We start from the raw sequence: 15,901 nt of genomic DNA, 5'->3' as shown, positions 1-15,901 counted from the left end.
TATTGTGATGTCACTGCCATGACCTTCTGCACACTCCACTCTATTGTGATGTCACTGCCATGATCTTCTGCACACTCCACTCTATTGTGATGTCACTGCCATGACTTTCTGCACACTCCACTTTTGTGATGTCATCGCCATGACCATCTGCACACTCCACTCTACTGTGATGTCACTGCCATGACCTTCTGCACACTCCACTCTATTGTGATGTCACTGCCATGACTTTCTGCACACTCCACTTTTGTGATGTCATCGCCATGACCATCTGCACACTCCACTCTACTGTGATGTCACTGCCATGATCTTCTGCACACTCCACTCTATTGTGATCAAGAGTTGTGTGATTAGCTTTACTTTCATGTTCTATTATTACCGGTGTCATCTCTCTAGCTCTCTCTATGTTTCAAAGCCACGCAAATGATGGCATTTCCCTACCTTACATATTATAGTCACCTGCGATATCCCAATTCTCTGTACAGTCCACTCAGCTGTGATTTCATCATCCTATTCTACACATGGCTTTCAACTGTGTTGTCACCACTCTAAGCTCAATGTTTCTGACTCACTCCAGTGACATCAATACCCTAACCCCTAATATTTCACTCAACATTGTTGTACTTACCATGACCCTCTACATTTTCTCAATGAGATAAATCATAAATGTTAATGATACAAATTTTGTTTGGATAGTGTAAACTGAATATTGAAATCAAGGCATTTCTGAGACTGTTGCCACCTGCGCAATGTCTTTTGAACAAAGCTGCATCAAACCCTATGTTACAGCTCCCCCTAGTGGCAACTATTGGGTCAGGCAACCCAGACAATTACTGGATCACCAAACCATGACCAAAACATGAAACGCTAATTAAACCTCTGAGCTGATGGCTAACATCCCATAATGTGCATGCGATGCATATTTCAATGTATGAACTGCAAACCACACAAACAAGAACAGCAACTAACAATTCAACATAAGCACACTACTGCATACTAGCATATGAATTATATATGAATTACAACACATCCAACAAAAACAGATATATTTTGCTAAATGCATTTTCACTCACAGATCCCTTATATTTTGTATTTCATATTTCACCATGTTGACTTATATGGAAAAAGTACTTCTAATACATAGCAGTTTGAACAGCACTCTATGTATGAGCAGGTTGAAGCTGTCCGTTTGCAGCACACTACCCCGTTTCCAGTATAATGGGACGGCCCAAACCGCCACACACTGGGAATGTCATGTACATCGCTGCACACAGGTCTTCCCGCAAGGCGCCCACAGCTGCGCGTTTCTCATCTGCCAGCTGTGTGCCATCCTGCAGCTGGGACAGGGTCCCGGTGCCGCTGTGCGTTCGCCCTGCGGTGGCCGGGAGTCGTACCTGCAGCAGCTCCAGGTCGGACGGGTCCTCCTGTCCCGGGACCATCTCCGTCAGCATCTCCGACATCACCTTGGTGTTCCCGCGCACGATGTCCAGCTCACTGCGCAGACGGGCGATCTGGGGGGTTCGGGCAGGGGAGTTATTTTTAAACACCGGCTGATGCGACCAACTGAAAGGTCACAAATCCCCGGAGCAATGTTCAGCTGGCAGCACCAAAGTATTTATCAACAGTCCCTGCAAGCACTGCTCCAGGCAGAACCACTGATCTAGGACCAGATTCCCCAACCACAATTCTAACCTCAACCATCATACGCTAAATGGAAAAACTTTGCCGAGATCAGTATGTATGGGTGACTTCTGCCTGGGGCAAAAGGGCCATCTACAGTACTTGGTTCATGCCCGGTACATCCAATCTAAAGTTTGGGTTCTGTTTTCAAATGCAACTTCTTAACAACATGTAACCAGTAGACGACACATAATAATTTTTAAGGTGAATCACTGACACTTTTTCAGAAAACAGCTAAACAAGCCTTTTAACATGCAAATGACTATCCACCACTCCATTTATGAGAGTGAAAAACTCGTACGAGAGCCCACACAACACCACATGACACCAAAATAATTGGCAATGTACAGATATTCTCTGCAATTAGAGCTGAGATTACTGACACCTAATGTGGGACCTCAGTCACTAGACAGGAAGCATAGTAACATTACACTGATGATCTATAAAAATATATGAGTGATATACACAGCTCACAGCTTATATATTACCCCTTTATAGGATATTACCTGGATATTCACTGAAGTAATCTGGTTTAAGTATTTTGCTCAAGGGTACAAGAACCGCACCCCACACAGGAATCAAACCCAACACGTTCCAGTTACTGTCCAATCCGAGGTCAGCCTCGACCGTTATGACCTGCTGTGGGACGATGGTGCCCACCTGTTCTGGGTTGGCAGTGATGGGTCCGGCCATGTGGATGCTGGGGGCCTGGGGCGGGGGGTAGGCGGCGGGCTGCGGGGGTGCAGAGACAGGGGCGGTGGGGCCTGCCTGCGGCGGGGCGGATGCCTTGTATTTGTGGGATGCCGGGTCCACCTCAGGAACACCCTGAGATAGCACACAGCCTCAGATTAACACAGGAAGGGCTCGCTGATACAGCGACACTACAGTGTCATACGGGACCGCATACAGACACTGCGTTTGATTTTTGCAAGGGACAAGAAAAGCAGACAGCTTTTTCAGAGGATGACTTTGTGAGGAATGTTTCTGTAACAATCTGAGCGCACTGTGCTCTAAGTGTGTGTGAACAGGGGACAGTGTATCATACCCTTTGTGGTGTGTGGATAGGGGACAGGGCATCCAGGTCTGCCATGGGGAACTCAACGCCTTTCCTCTTAAGCTCTTCGTAGATGTGGACCACACCTGTCAGGTCTGGACTGCTCCTGAAGGCATCTGCCCAAGCCTATAAAGCAGACAAGGAGTCCATTATGCAGGGCGTTTTACATGGAGATTACACTTTACATACTTCCCACTCATACAGCTGGATATTTACAAAATCAATTCATTTCAAGTGCTTGAATGTGTCACCTTGCTGGAGAGTGCAAAGGCTGTGCCCCCTGTAGGAGTCAGATCTGCAACCCCATGGATATATGCCTAGTTCCTCACACACTCACATGCCAGGCTCCTACACACACAGCGCAAGAGCGAAGGCACTGATGGTGATCAGAGCAGGCATGAGTGATGAAGACAACAAAATTTATAGGCAATAAACAGACTGACACCACACAAAAAACAGGGCCAATTGTCCCATTTAAACGGCAGCCAACACATTCATTTTCCAGAGGCACGCTGAGGGGAGGGCTATGATTATCAGTTAGGCGTTTACGGCAATTCACGGGGAAAAACTGAATCACTTTCATGTGGGCAGCAGCGCGGTGTTAGCTCGGCCGTTTGTTCAACTTCCAGTTTAGCCGCCATACCCTTGAAAAAGGTTCTTAACCCGCAATTCGCCTGCAAATGCCCAGCTGTACAAATGGACGACAGGTAAAAATGGCAGCTCTGCGAGTCACCCTGGGTGAGGACACTGGCTGAGGGAATAACATGAATAATAACGATAATGGGAGCTGTCTCGAGGAGTGGCACAGATGCAGTGCGGCACAGAGAACCACCTCAAAAGCTTTTCCCCAAGAGCCTAAGGTAGAAGCCCTCACGCCCAGGAGGAAACCTATAAATACTCCACAGAACGGAGCGGAGCAGTGCACCTGCTCTCCGAGCTGCCCCAGGTAGCCCGAAACGAAGCACAGCTACTTTGGAACACCTGGTGCGGGTACCTCACTCTACCCTTCAGACCACGAGACTGCAGGCAACCGGCATCTGTCACTATTTTTCATAATCCTCTTGCTCTGTTCAGCTCACTTTACAGATTATCCGTTTATTACAGATGTTTGTTGAAGCGGTTCAGGTTAAGCTCCTTGCTCTGTGTTACGGCAGGAGTGCTCCGCTGCGGAGTTGCACCTGAACCCTGGTCGGAAGCTCAGTTCTCTAACCGGTGCGGGACAGAGCCGGTTTCAACACGGCAGTGGCTGTATCAGTTAGGACAAGGAGTGTCAGGGGGCTCCTGAGTGGCTCAGTCGTTTCGAGTGTAGACTGAACGCTACGGCCCGGGTTCGATCCCGACCATGTCACCAGCCGACAGTGAGCGGGAGGTCACATGCGGAACATCCTGGCTTCGTTCCGCCGGAGTAGGGGTGGGTACGTCGGCAGGGGCTTCGGTCCCATTAGCAACAGCGATCCCTGCTGGTCGATCGGGCGCCTGTGGTCCACGTGCCAAAGCTGCATACGAAATGTCCTCCTCCGAGTCATCTCTGTGCTAGCTTAGCTTCTGGACTGCAGTGCGAAAAGAGGCAGCGGCTGACATCACGTGTCTCGGAGGAGGGCACGTGCTTGTCCACGCTCTCCCGGATTGACAGTGGGGGTTGTGCAATGGGACCGAACATCGATGACAAATCAGGCATTCCAAAAAATTCGGGGAATTGGCCATTCCAAATTGGGGGAAAAAATGGAAAAATGAAGAGAAAAAAAAGGACAGGGAGTGTCAGCTGTTCTGCCAGCTGAGACCCCTATGCAATGAAACTGAAGACCCTTCCAACCCTCCAAACCGGCAACATCATACCCCAAACTCACTGCTTAAACCATGACTACCTCTGTGTTACACATCACTCTAAAATGAAAATGAATGCATTACTGACTCACTCACTCACGTACGCTCAGTGAGCGCTGTCGCAGAGAGGGCAACTGACTTTCAGCGATGCGCAGACATGATTAATGGCCTACAAAGGCTACAGACGTTCTCCCGGGCGTGCAAAGAACGACCTCACACATCACTCATAAAACCTGGATTCCTACTGCGGCTCCCCTCCACCCCTTGACCCGCGTGGCGAAGCGTACCTGGATCAGGGCCAGCACCTTGTCCTGCACGATGGTGGGTGGGTTGGTCTTGGGCGAGATGATCTTCACCAGGACGCCGTCGATGAAGTCCCGGTTGGCCACCAGCACATGGAAGCGGTGGCCGCAGTTCTTCACGCACGTCTCCAGGACCTGGGGCAGGGTGAGGGAGAGAGGGGGAGGGGGGTCACAGAACGAAGGGCGGAGCCTAGGGAACAGAGACAAGCCGGAGTGGGCGGGGACTGCCGTTCGTGACACCCCCCCCGGCCTTTGGCACTGCAGCGTTCTCCAAAGAACAAAGCCCACATATACATCAACCTAACAGCTATGTGACGCATTCCAGCGTCCGCTGCATCGCCATGGCCTTCTTAATATGCGGACGCCATTACTCATCTTTAATCACTCTCACCAAGCCGCCTCCATGTACACTGTGTAAATAGGATATTCCAGCTACAGGCATGGCAGTTTACTGGCAGGCAAGCTTTGGGAACAAACGGCTGTCTTTGTGCATTCCTTATCGCTCCCTTGGGGACATGTCGACGAGGGAGCCGAGCGGTCTGCAGTGCGGCAGTGCGTCTCGTTTACGTGAGTGACATAATTGTCCTGCCTCAAATCCGACGGCCTGGGAAAAAAATCCCTCAGAGAAGACATGAGGCTTCTGCCGCTAGCGCCATTTTAGGCAAACTAACATATGCAGAGCAGCTACCTTCCCAGAGTTCTTTGCAGCTAATACACACACATATCCCAGGTTACCCACACCAGGTCAATCTTAAAAAATATGGCGATGAAGAACAAACAAGATGCTTGTATGTTTAATATCTCTTTATTAGTGTCGTACGGTTGGGATGTGGGATCCAGGAAAAAGCCGCCACATCCGAGTCGGAATTCTAATTACAAAAGAGTAACACATGGGCATGAGACTTTATATGAGACCCCGCCCCCGCGGCTCTCACCGTCAGCGCCAGCATAACCTCCCGGTAGTTCCTGTTCCCGTTCAGCCTCTTCTTCACTGCCCTGATGGCGTCCTTCGGCCTGGGGACAGAGGAGAGACCCTTTCACAGTCTGTCCGTGTGCTGTCTGTATTTTTGTACAGCGTCTTTTACAAACAAGCTGTCACACAGCACATAAGGAATTTTACAGAGGAAATCAAAAAGATGAAGAGAGCATTAATTGAGCCAAACCGGTCAAGTTATTCCCTGGACTCCTTAAAACATGATGGAAACTCATTTCCTAAGATACAGAAAAGAATAACTTGACTGTGATGGAGTGCCGTCACTACAGTTGTGACTCCGTCACATTGACAAACACTAACATGTCAGGGGAAAAAAACAATAAATAAGTAAATACGTTAATTAATTCATTCTCTTAAGTCCATTGCTTCCAATCTCAACAGTGAAGCAACAAGTAGCTCTTACTGTGTCCTATGAAAACACAGAACACAGCAGGGGAACATGAAATCATCATGCGGTAATTGTCACACTCAGCCAGCAGGTGTCAGCATTGGCACATGAAACCATCTCCTTCAATCAACACTTGTCTGTGACTCACAACCAAACGCAAGTGTTACGTCTTCCTAATACAAACACAATTTAAATTCCCTCTGGCGATCGCTGAAGTTGATGAACCCTGTGAAAAAGCAACAATTTGCATGTAATTATGAATTAAAGTGAATTAAAAAATTAAAGAACAAATTTTGATTTAATCCAGCTCTCTGGAATGCCAAATCAGGACATGTGTCTGTGCTAATTACTGGCAATGCAAAAACACCACTGATTTCCCAGAAGAGGAGAAACGATTCAGGAACCTGACATTCAAGAACTGGATATCATAACTGAATACTACATATCTGATTACAGTGCTTATGCAGGGCCCTGCCAGATGGACAAATGAGTATTGTTAATAAAAAGGAGACCTGTGGTGTCACAGAACATTGAGTGCTGAGTGGGCTCAGACTGACTTTGGAGCTCTACACTGCAGCAAAAATACAAATCGAACTTTGTACCAATATGGCAAAAAAAACCCCAGGGAAAGACTTCAGCTGCCCAATTCAGGCCTACTTCAATTCTAAAATGCAAACTGAGATTTTTCTGGAGCGTACAAAAGGGTGTATAACTCCTTTGCAGATTATGTGTGACTACGTGTAATTATGTGCAAAACACTTGCGAAACTGCCGCTTCCACACCCCTGCACGCAGGGGTTTGAACAATACTCTGTACTCCGAGTAACACCTCAGGAAAATAGGATCTGCTGTGTGTGAACGGGGCCTGCTGCAGGAAAGGCAGGGGAAGTTGGCTGGCCTGTAATTAGCAGCACAGATAAGGGGGCGATTACTCCTCCCTCTCAGAGGGTAAAGAATGAATGTAATGACCCTGGTTTATAGTTTAAGGACAAAGTACAAAGAGGAAGGACTGAATAGCCACCTTTGTTTTAACCAACTCTAAAACAGGTGCATTTGCACAATGCTTGTAGTGAAGGGGCTTAGTTGCACATGGGACAACAGGGCACAGGTTAATCGCCTGTGCTTTGGCATACCGGAAGTTTTTTGTGTGCGAGTGCACACGTGTGTATGTGGAAATGAATGTGAGCGTGTGTGTGTGTGTGTGTGTGTGTGTGTATGTGTGTGTGTGTGTGTGTGTGTGTGTGTGTGTGTGTGTGTGTGTGTATGGAAAAGAATGTGAGCGTGTTTGTGCATATGTATGTTCGTGTGTAGGTGGGCATATTGGAAATGACAGAATGAGATGCATAAACAGAAGCGGCTAATTTTAAACATTTACCGCTCTTCCCTGGCATCTGCAGCAGTAGGGTAGCAGTAGCCAGCTTTCGCCGGCTTTACAGTGAGCCAGTTACATGTCTGAGCTGGTTAAACAGACGAGCCGGTAAAATTAAAGGGGCAAAGTTCCTTTCGAGCGAAAGCTGCGGCCCACGCTTCGAGAGGCGTCGCGGCTGCGGCCCGGTGGGAGAGAGACGGCCTGTCTCAGGGGAGGAGTGAGTCAGCGAGAGCGCCTGAGTGAGTCACCACACCGCCCCCCCCCCCCCGTGCCCCTCCCCCGAGGGCGCTCACCCTTCCTCCGTCTCGTTGATGATGTCGCAGATCTCCATGTTCAGCGTCCAGTCCTCGCTCTGCAGCGAGCCGTCCGTGGCCTTCTCTGCGGAAGACAGCAGGGGCTTCTTAGCCACGCTTAGCATTGTTACCTAATTATTACCTCATTAGCTAATAGCATTATTATCTCCTAGCATAATTTCATTCTTTTTTAAATATTGCTAAACAGTAATACTGTATTGTAATACATATTACAGTAAAACTGTAATAATGCTGTTAGTCAGAAACATAATAATGTTATTAGTCAACAATGTAATTTTACTATTGCATGATAATGCAATACTGCATTTAGTTCATAATGTAATAATGCTATTAGACAATACTATTCAGGCATAATAACATTATTAACTAATTGCATTATTACAGCATTGACTAATACCATTACTGCCTTCTTATCCAATAGCATTATTACATTACTGTCTAACATCTCAGGATGCATGGCTAACACAGCTCACGTTTTACACACCGTCAATGAGTCTGGTTCCTTCACAACACAGTACTACAGCAGAGAGATAAACGTCTGAGAGAACGAGTATCCCCACATGCCCCTACGGTTCTGGTACGTCTGGCATTCACATCATTCACAATGGCAGACATCCAAATCATAAGCAAACATATGCACTGTGCACACAGACATATATTCATATAGCTATTCTGCACCAATCTGTCAGTTTTCAGTATGTGTGAGAATCATACTATCCACAAAAAAATACGTTGTGCAAAGACCTCAGATGAATTCTTGAAATTCTTGTTTTTTCACACAATAACGTTACCGATTTCCACATCTCACGCCCCTTGTACAGGGCGACTTACACAATCAAAATCTTTCGTAACCTGTAACTCACTTAGCCACAAGTTTTACTGGAACAAAGTGCAGTACAGCAGAGAGCCTACGGTGGGACTCAAACCGAAGCTCTGCCAGTCTACAGTTTCCTGCCCTGACACCAGCTTCACACCACTACCGCTTCTGAATTGTACTTTATGAATCATGGTCAAGAGGAACACACAGTAAGGACTGCATCTGCATAGAGACTGCATTGACCAGCTAGGCTATGTCAACTGATAGAGCATGCTTTCACAGACTACAACGGAAAGTCCTAAACCTAATCTAAAGGTTAAATAAAAGTTCAAAAACACAAACTCAGAGATGTCTCTTTCACCTAATGCCACACCTTAAAAATTCCATTCAGGGGAGCGTTCAAACAGTGAGCTTAAGCAGGAGTCAGCTATGCTTCCAGAGAGCACTGGCCAATCATCCACTCTCAAATTCCTCTTGGCCTTTGACACACCCCCTTTCTCTGGCCTGAGTGACAATTGTGTGACCAAGGGCAACCCTGGATGTGATGCCTCTAACCCAAACCCAAATTATACCAAGGATGTCAAATTCCTAACCCTAACTCTGGATGAGACGTCTCTAACCCTAACCATAACTCTGGCCCTAGATGAGATATCCCTAACCTTACCTTAACCATCCACTCCTGGCTGCAATCCTGACTGAATTTGTAGATACCATGAAATTAAACAAATAAGACATATTGCTCCAAGCCGCATTTCAGTCATGTCCGGTTGAATTAATTGCGACAGCTACATTACATTAGCACATTACACCATTCATTTAGCAGACACCTTTATCCAGAGTGACAGCCGCTGCGAACCACATTTTAAACACATTAACACTGCTGCTGTCCCCGGGACAGTTCACCTCGCAGCACAACTGTGGACCTCGACTGCCTGACGGAGGCCACCTTATCAGAGAGCTCGCTGTCTGGCATCCGCTGCCAGGCACCTATCAGCGAGAGTAGCCTCGGTGCTCCATTACTTATTCATCCACCACCTCTCCTTTTGAATCAGTCCCCTGGGGACCGGCAGGGTGATGAGGGACCCCTCGGGCCATGGTCCCCGCTCCCCCTTCACTGGAAACGTGACGCCACCTGCATCAATCAACCAGCAGCAACCTTATCGCCTCCCCTTCCCCAGCCTCGGGTGCCAATGTCTTCCGTGTCCTGCTCCACGCCATTCTCTGAATGTCCTCTCTGTCACACAACGGTCTACCAATAAAAGTAGCGGGTTTTAAGCTCCGGTTTCCTGTGTTCCTGCTGCATTTTCACTGCGGGGAGCAGACTGCAGCTGGGGCTGAGCTCAGCTAATGACAGAGGGAGTGATATATGACGTGGTATAGGCTAGTTCTGGACAAGGACATCGTGCCTTAGGCAAAACAGTAATATACACCCATATTCAAAAAACATTACAGCGGCAACTATCTTATAAAGAACGAGGTCCTCTACAAGTGACTTAGAAAAGGTAGTCAGAGGACAGGTGCAATGGAACACTTAGCTTTGTTTAGCTAGGTCATGCTTCTTTATTGTATGTATTTTCTTCTTGTGGATCCAGCGTGCAGCTGAGGGGGTTAAATTTTTGTTCACTTTGTAGCGTGAACTATCAACCATGCCGGAGCCAGGCTGTGCATCCAAGCCAGAAGGAAGCAGTCTCCCTTGCTGTGGAATGTCGCACAGGATAAACACACCTCCTTTCGTCTGACCCGCCCTGGCTCAGAGCGAACCTACAGCTGTGTCTGAGATCCGCTGACCTGCTTTCAGCCCAGGCCAAGTGGCCAAGTTTATCATCCTGCTCGCCTTGGGTGCAGCTGACGCCCCTAATTGCAAAGGGTCGCCGGAACCCTGGCAACCAGGGACCCACTGTTCCGTGGCATAGTGCACTAAGCTAACCAGTACGGGATGTTTTTTTTTTTTAAGTCTTCACCAGCTACCTCCACTGGGATTTTCAACATAATCCCTGTTAAGTGGATTTAATAGGGGGGAGGGTGATGGGGACCCCTCACCCATGTCCAACCAGCTTCTTTTGGGTTCCATGTGGCAGTGGAGATGGCCTGTGGCCCTTGGTGGGGCATGATGTCCCGCACACTGGCCTGGCACACTGTGCTGGCACCGGGCCATGCCAGCGTTCCACCTGGCTGGCCCTGCGTTTCCCTCAACACACATCGCCCAAGCGCCGAGCCAAGAGCAAGCCCTGCCCGATCCCGGCGAACTGGGCGACCCAAACGAGCCTTTAATCTCTTTGGGACCCTCCCTGTAATCCCATTAAGGGCACGGAGGGGTGGGTGCACGGCAGAATCGCACCACCTCGAGCCCCGAGGCTGACGAAACGCAGCCGCAAGGGCCACATCACGGGAGTGTTTTGTCAAGGTATCCGAAAGTGACACCGTAAGATGAGATTTACACCGTCTGTTCTCATTAATTGATGTGTAATTAACTGGAGTGGCTTGAGCAGGGTTTTCTAGATGGCAATGGGCCTTGCTAGCATTAGAGCTCGGTGACAGAAGTGTTCAATCTCTGTGTAAAAACTGATAAAGTCTTCAATTTTTGCTATAGATCTTCTGAGCCTCATATGTAGATCAAATACTTCAAGAGCTAAGCAGACTATGGAAAGAAATGGTAAAACAAAACCGTTTCAATTCACAACATCTCAGAACTGCTTCACCTTAGCCACTAACTCAACATGACATTTGTGAAATTCGAGCACACTTCACACAGAATGACCCTTGTCCTGCAGTAACAAAAACCAACCCTCTTCATAATCAAATCACTACTTCAACCCCACTAATCAGAAAGCGAGAATCTACACCGTTTTGCAACTACATTATCCGGGTAATTGAGGCAGTTTGGTTGTTTTCCTATTCTGGAGTGATTTCTGTTTTTTTTTTTTTAATAATTTCTCAGAGACAGAAGGCCAGAGGACAGGACTTGGCTGAAAGAAGGCCAGCCCGGGATTAAAGCTCCGGAACACCATGCTACCTTCCTAAGCCACTTCTTACCCCACCTACCTTCCCAGTGGGGCCACTCCTCAGCCACTTATGGATAATGAGATGCCAAGGCAACCGATCAGAACCAAAACCGCATCTGCTGCGCTGCTGCCCTGTCCTGCACTCTGCCTGTACATGAACCACGATCCAAGATATCCAAATCACAAAGGGAAGGCATAAGGTGGCTGAGCTCATTAAAACCCAAGACTATGATCTGTGATCCATTAATGTCAATTGTCATTTCACTGACTCAGTCTTCTACTGTCAATACAAAAAGGGCCACCATTACATTACTCAATAGCAGCATGACACCAAGTGATGGGGAAGTGCTGGCGTCTCTGGTGGCGAGGATGGTAATATTCTGTTCGGCGATCACGATGGTGATGCATGACACTGCTGGATAACATGCAGGCAGGAACCTGGAGCAGAACCTGAGCCTCCAATCCTCTAGAACCTTCCACATCACATTTGTGACCTCAGCACTATGTTTAGCACTGACACTTGTGCATGTGTGGTTAGTGGCGTCCTGTTTACGCAGCTTTTCACACCACTTTATTAGATGCACTGTGTGAGTGTCTCCAGATAAGGGCCGTTTGCCAGATAACAATAATGTAACGTAATGTAACGTATCCAGAAGATTCCACTCTGACTCACGGTGAGGTGTTAAAAGTTGGCAATTAATTTTGCCTGTCAAATTCAGATCACTAACGCAGCAGCTTTGCGAGCCATTACTTTCTACAGGCTAAGCCAGAAGTAATACGAAAGAAAAGAATCCACTGGCTCTAATAAAAAGAAACTGCAATGTGCTTTCCCCTTCACTCCTGCACTGAAACTAAGTAAGCTTTAGCCTGCTGTTCCCTTCTTCAACTAAAGTATGAGTTTGCGATTCACTGAAACGAAAGATGCAACCCATTTTTTGCTTAATTCAGGGATTCAATGTAAGAGACCTATCCATTTGTGGTTGGACTGAATAGAGCCTTTTGTTTTATTTTGCTTGACACACAAAAGCTATCCATCCCTAATGCATTGGAATAGACAGCCCACAATCACTCTTTGTCGTTTCAATTTGCCTGTGGGTTCTGTCTCGGAGACTATTACCGTCTTGGATAACTATTAAGGTTGATTCTGCCTCATTCAAGTCTAGTTACATAAAAGTGAAGGCCTCGGTTAGGGCAAGGCCCACCCTGGTCCTGGAGGGCTGCAGTGCCTGCAGAGCTACTCTATCCTGGTCCTGGAGGGCCGCAGTGCCTGCAGGGCTACTCTACCCTGGTCCCAGAGGGTGACAGTGTCCGCAGGGTTACTCTACCCTGGTCCTAGAGGGTGACAGTGTCCGCAGGGTTACTCAACCCTGGTCTTCGCTTTCCATTCACCCAGCTACTAACCCACCCAAGCCAGCACACTATTCACTGAGCCAACCTCACTTCTATGACATCCCCAGCTCTGACAGTGCTAGCAGTTCACAGAGAGGCGGGAGACAGGAGTCACCGCAATTCAGAACCAGGCCTTAAAAGTAGACAATAACGACAAAGCAAGGCAAGCAGACGCGGTTTTGGCAGTTGTTAAGAGGAACAGAATGAACATGTCTCTAAAGAGCGTGGTGCTGGGGAAGCACACTGTGACTCAGCCTCTTTTCCCTCTCACTGCTGTGATGAAATCCTTGGCGGCAGCCACAGCTAAGCTAGGCTAGGCTGACACGCCCGAGAAACCGCTAGCAGAGTGCGCGAGACCTCGCGCCCTGTCAAAAGCAGGCCATTGCCACTCTCACAACCCCCCCCCCCTTCCAGCCATGTATGTGGACTTTAGCCCAAACTCCAACAAGAGCAAGCCTTCGCCCTGGCTGCATCTGCGGGCACCAGGCCAAAGCCGTGCCGGCATTATTACGCCCCGGGGCCAATCTCTGCCCTGGCAAACATGGCGCGCTCTAATCTCGGAGATCAAAGCCTAAGCAAAGATCCCTAATAAACGGCCTGGCAGCCGGTATCCCTGGAAGCGAGGACGGAGCTGGGCAGTATGCTGGGACGCTCCAAACAGCCCTGCAAACATGGGGCCGGCGAATCACTTTTAAACCGCGAGCTCCGAGCCTCTCAGCACGCAATCAGACACGCTCAGAAGTCACCTGAGTTTCGCAATTTATGTGGAGGTAAACCAAGGACACAGACAGTACGGCAGAACTGTGAAGCATTCAGTGGGACAAATAAGAATTGATTCACCCTGGAATAGAAAAACCCTTGACACAGACAATCAAGAAAAGCAAAAAACTATTTGAGAGGGAGCAATGACCTAATGACAAGTTAAGGACATGGATGGAATGACTGAGCAGACATGTTAAAGTGAACCAGAGAGAGGCACAGCAGTGTGGTGCGGCAGTAAGGAGCAGGGCTCACAGTCCAAAGGTTGCCAGCTTGATTCTCAGATGGGGCACTGCTGTTGAACCCTTGGTCAAAGTGCTTAACCCAAATTGCCTCGGTGAATACCAAGCAGCATACATGCATAACCCGTGAAAACGTATGCACAAGTCACTTTAGTTAAGAGAGTCTGCTAAGCAAATGTCATGATTACGTAGAATCTTCAATGAGTGGAGCCTGTCTCACATATCGCAGAACGGATCCTAGAAAACTGAAGGGGAACAGACGAACATGTCTCTGGATCGCAGTGTAGACTTAAGCACCATACAGGCTTCTTTCTGGAAAGTTCTACGGCATAGATTACTGGCATTATTACTGTGGTGCAGTGTGTGAGGAACCAGACCTGCAATAAACAGGACACACATCAGGTCCCAGGCTCAGCAGTGCTATTGTGCTCTCGAGCAAGGTGCTAAATGAACTGCTCCAGCAAATATCCACCTCTATACAGAGACAATACAAGGATATATAAAATATCTCAAAATTTCAGATGAACTCGTTGAAATAAAATAAATCGTTATTTTCTGGGAATGTCTCGTGCATTCTCTACCTGCAACCCGATGATCACACAGAGCTTGTAAATGATCTGCACAAAAAGAGAAGTCTAGAAATCAATGAGGGGAACTTATGATGATAGTCTGAGGCTTCATACACCCCATCATCACTGACTCTTTTCAACCATTCAAAGAACTTTGCTCTCTCTACCAAAACATATCAAATCAGTGTGTCACTGATAGCACACAGTTGCCCCACCCATTTTTTTGGAGTTTATAAAGCCTTACTTGGCCACCGCTAACAGTAACAGCTCCTGTTTGCCTCGTCACCCCCACTCAAAATGCACAAGTGCGCAAACAAAATGATGGTGCTGTGTGCAGGTGGGTAATTAAATAAATACGCAGACTCTAGGTGTACTGCCTGATAAGGCCTCGGTTGACCTCCCAACTTGTTCTACTTCTGAGCTGTGAACTCGTCTAGAGTACACCGGAAAGGGGTTGTTAGATAAGTCTATTAGCTTTCAGGGAAGACCCTAACAGAATCCGAGTTTCTTGGGGTTGTTAGTCTAGCTACCTGTCTTTTTGTTGTCAGATTTCTGAACGTCTCAAATCTGGCTTTTGACGGCTAACTGACTACAAAAACTACACTCATTGTAAGTTACATCGATTTATTAAAGAAATCCGTTTCACATCAAGGGTGACTAATTTCACTGAGGCAGGCCACAGACCTGTAATTAGCTAGCTCCAATGGCGACATAGCTAGCTTGCTAACTAGCTTAGCTTGCTACAGGTTTATATTCTATATTAGCAAATTAGCTAACATGATATAAGATGGCAAGATAGCTAGGTAACTGACTAAATTGTTCTGTACTACACCTCTGCATAACTACAGAAACAGGTCAATGATTTGCTGATATGATGAATACGCATTCTACACTGGTGTTAACATTAGGTAACTAATTTTTAAAGATTTTTTTAAGTAGCGAGCTATACTGTGGGTAGCTAGCTAAACCGGCTTGCAGTACAGCTGCTAGCAAGATAGCTAGCTAGCTCGCTAACGTTACTGTCAGTTGGGTCTAGCTAGCTAACTTGAACAAACAGCTCGCAACACGAATACCAGTATATACTGCCAAGTTCAATCAGCAACATCTGGGCAATAATGTCTAACGTGAGGCAAATATCTACATTGGCTGGCTTGCGAGCGAGCTTGCTGACTAACATTAGCTAGCTAGCTAGACAAGCTAGC

At 47.5% G+C, this 15,901-nt stretch overlaps 1 protein-coding gene across 1 annotated transcript in view; it reads right to left on the bottom strand.

Moving 5' to 3' along the window:
• Positions 1 to 15,901, bottom strand: part of LOC118794207 (TOM1-like protein 2) — a 29,934-nt gene that overhangs the window by 13,803 nt on the left and 230 nt on the right. Inside the window, exons 2-7 of the mRNA XM_036552412.1 lie at positions 7,901 to 7,985; positions 5,793 to 5,871; positions 4,843 to 4,992; positions 2,723 to 2,857; positions 2,338 to 2,502; positions 1,392 to 1,508 (exon numbers count right to left, since the gene is read on the bottom strand). Of these exons, the coding sequence (XP_036408305.1) occupies positions 1,392 to 1,508; positions 2,338 to 2,502; positions 2,723 to 2,857; positions 4,843 to 4,992; positions 5,793 to 5,871; positions 7,901 to 7,985 (731 nt within the window). The remainder of the gene's footprint in view (positions 1 to 1,391; positions 1,509 to 2,337; positions 2,503 to 2,722; positions 2,858 to 4,842; positions 4,993 to 5,792; positions 5,872 to 7,900; positions 7,986 to 15,901) is intronic.

The sequence above is a fragment of the Megalops cyprinoides genome, chromosome 19 (genome assembly GCF_013368585.1).
Source record: "Megalops cyprinoides isolate fMegCyp1 chromosome 19, fMegCyp1.pri, whole genome shotgun sequence".
Taxonomy (NCBI): Eukaryota; Metazoa; Chordata; class Actinopteri; order Elopiformes; family Megalopidae; genus Megalops; species Megalops cyprinoides.
The sequence above is the reverse complement of the archived record's forward strand: the minus strand, read 5'-3'. Positions and strand labels throughout refer to the sequence as shown.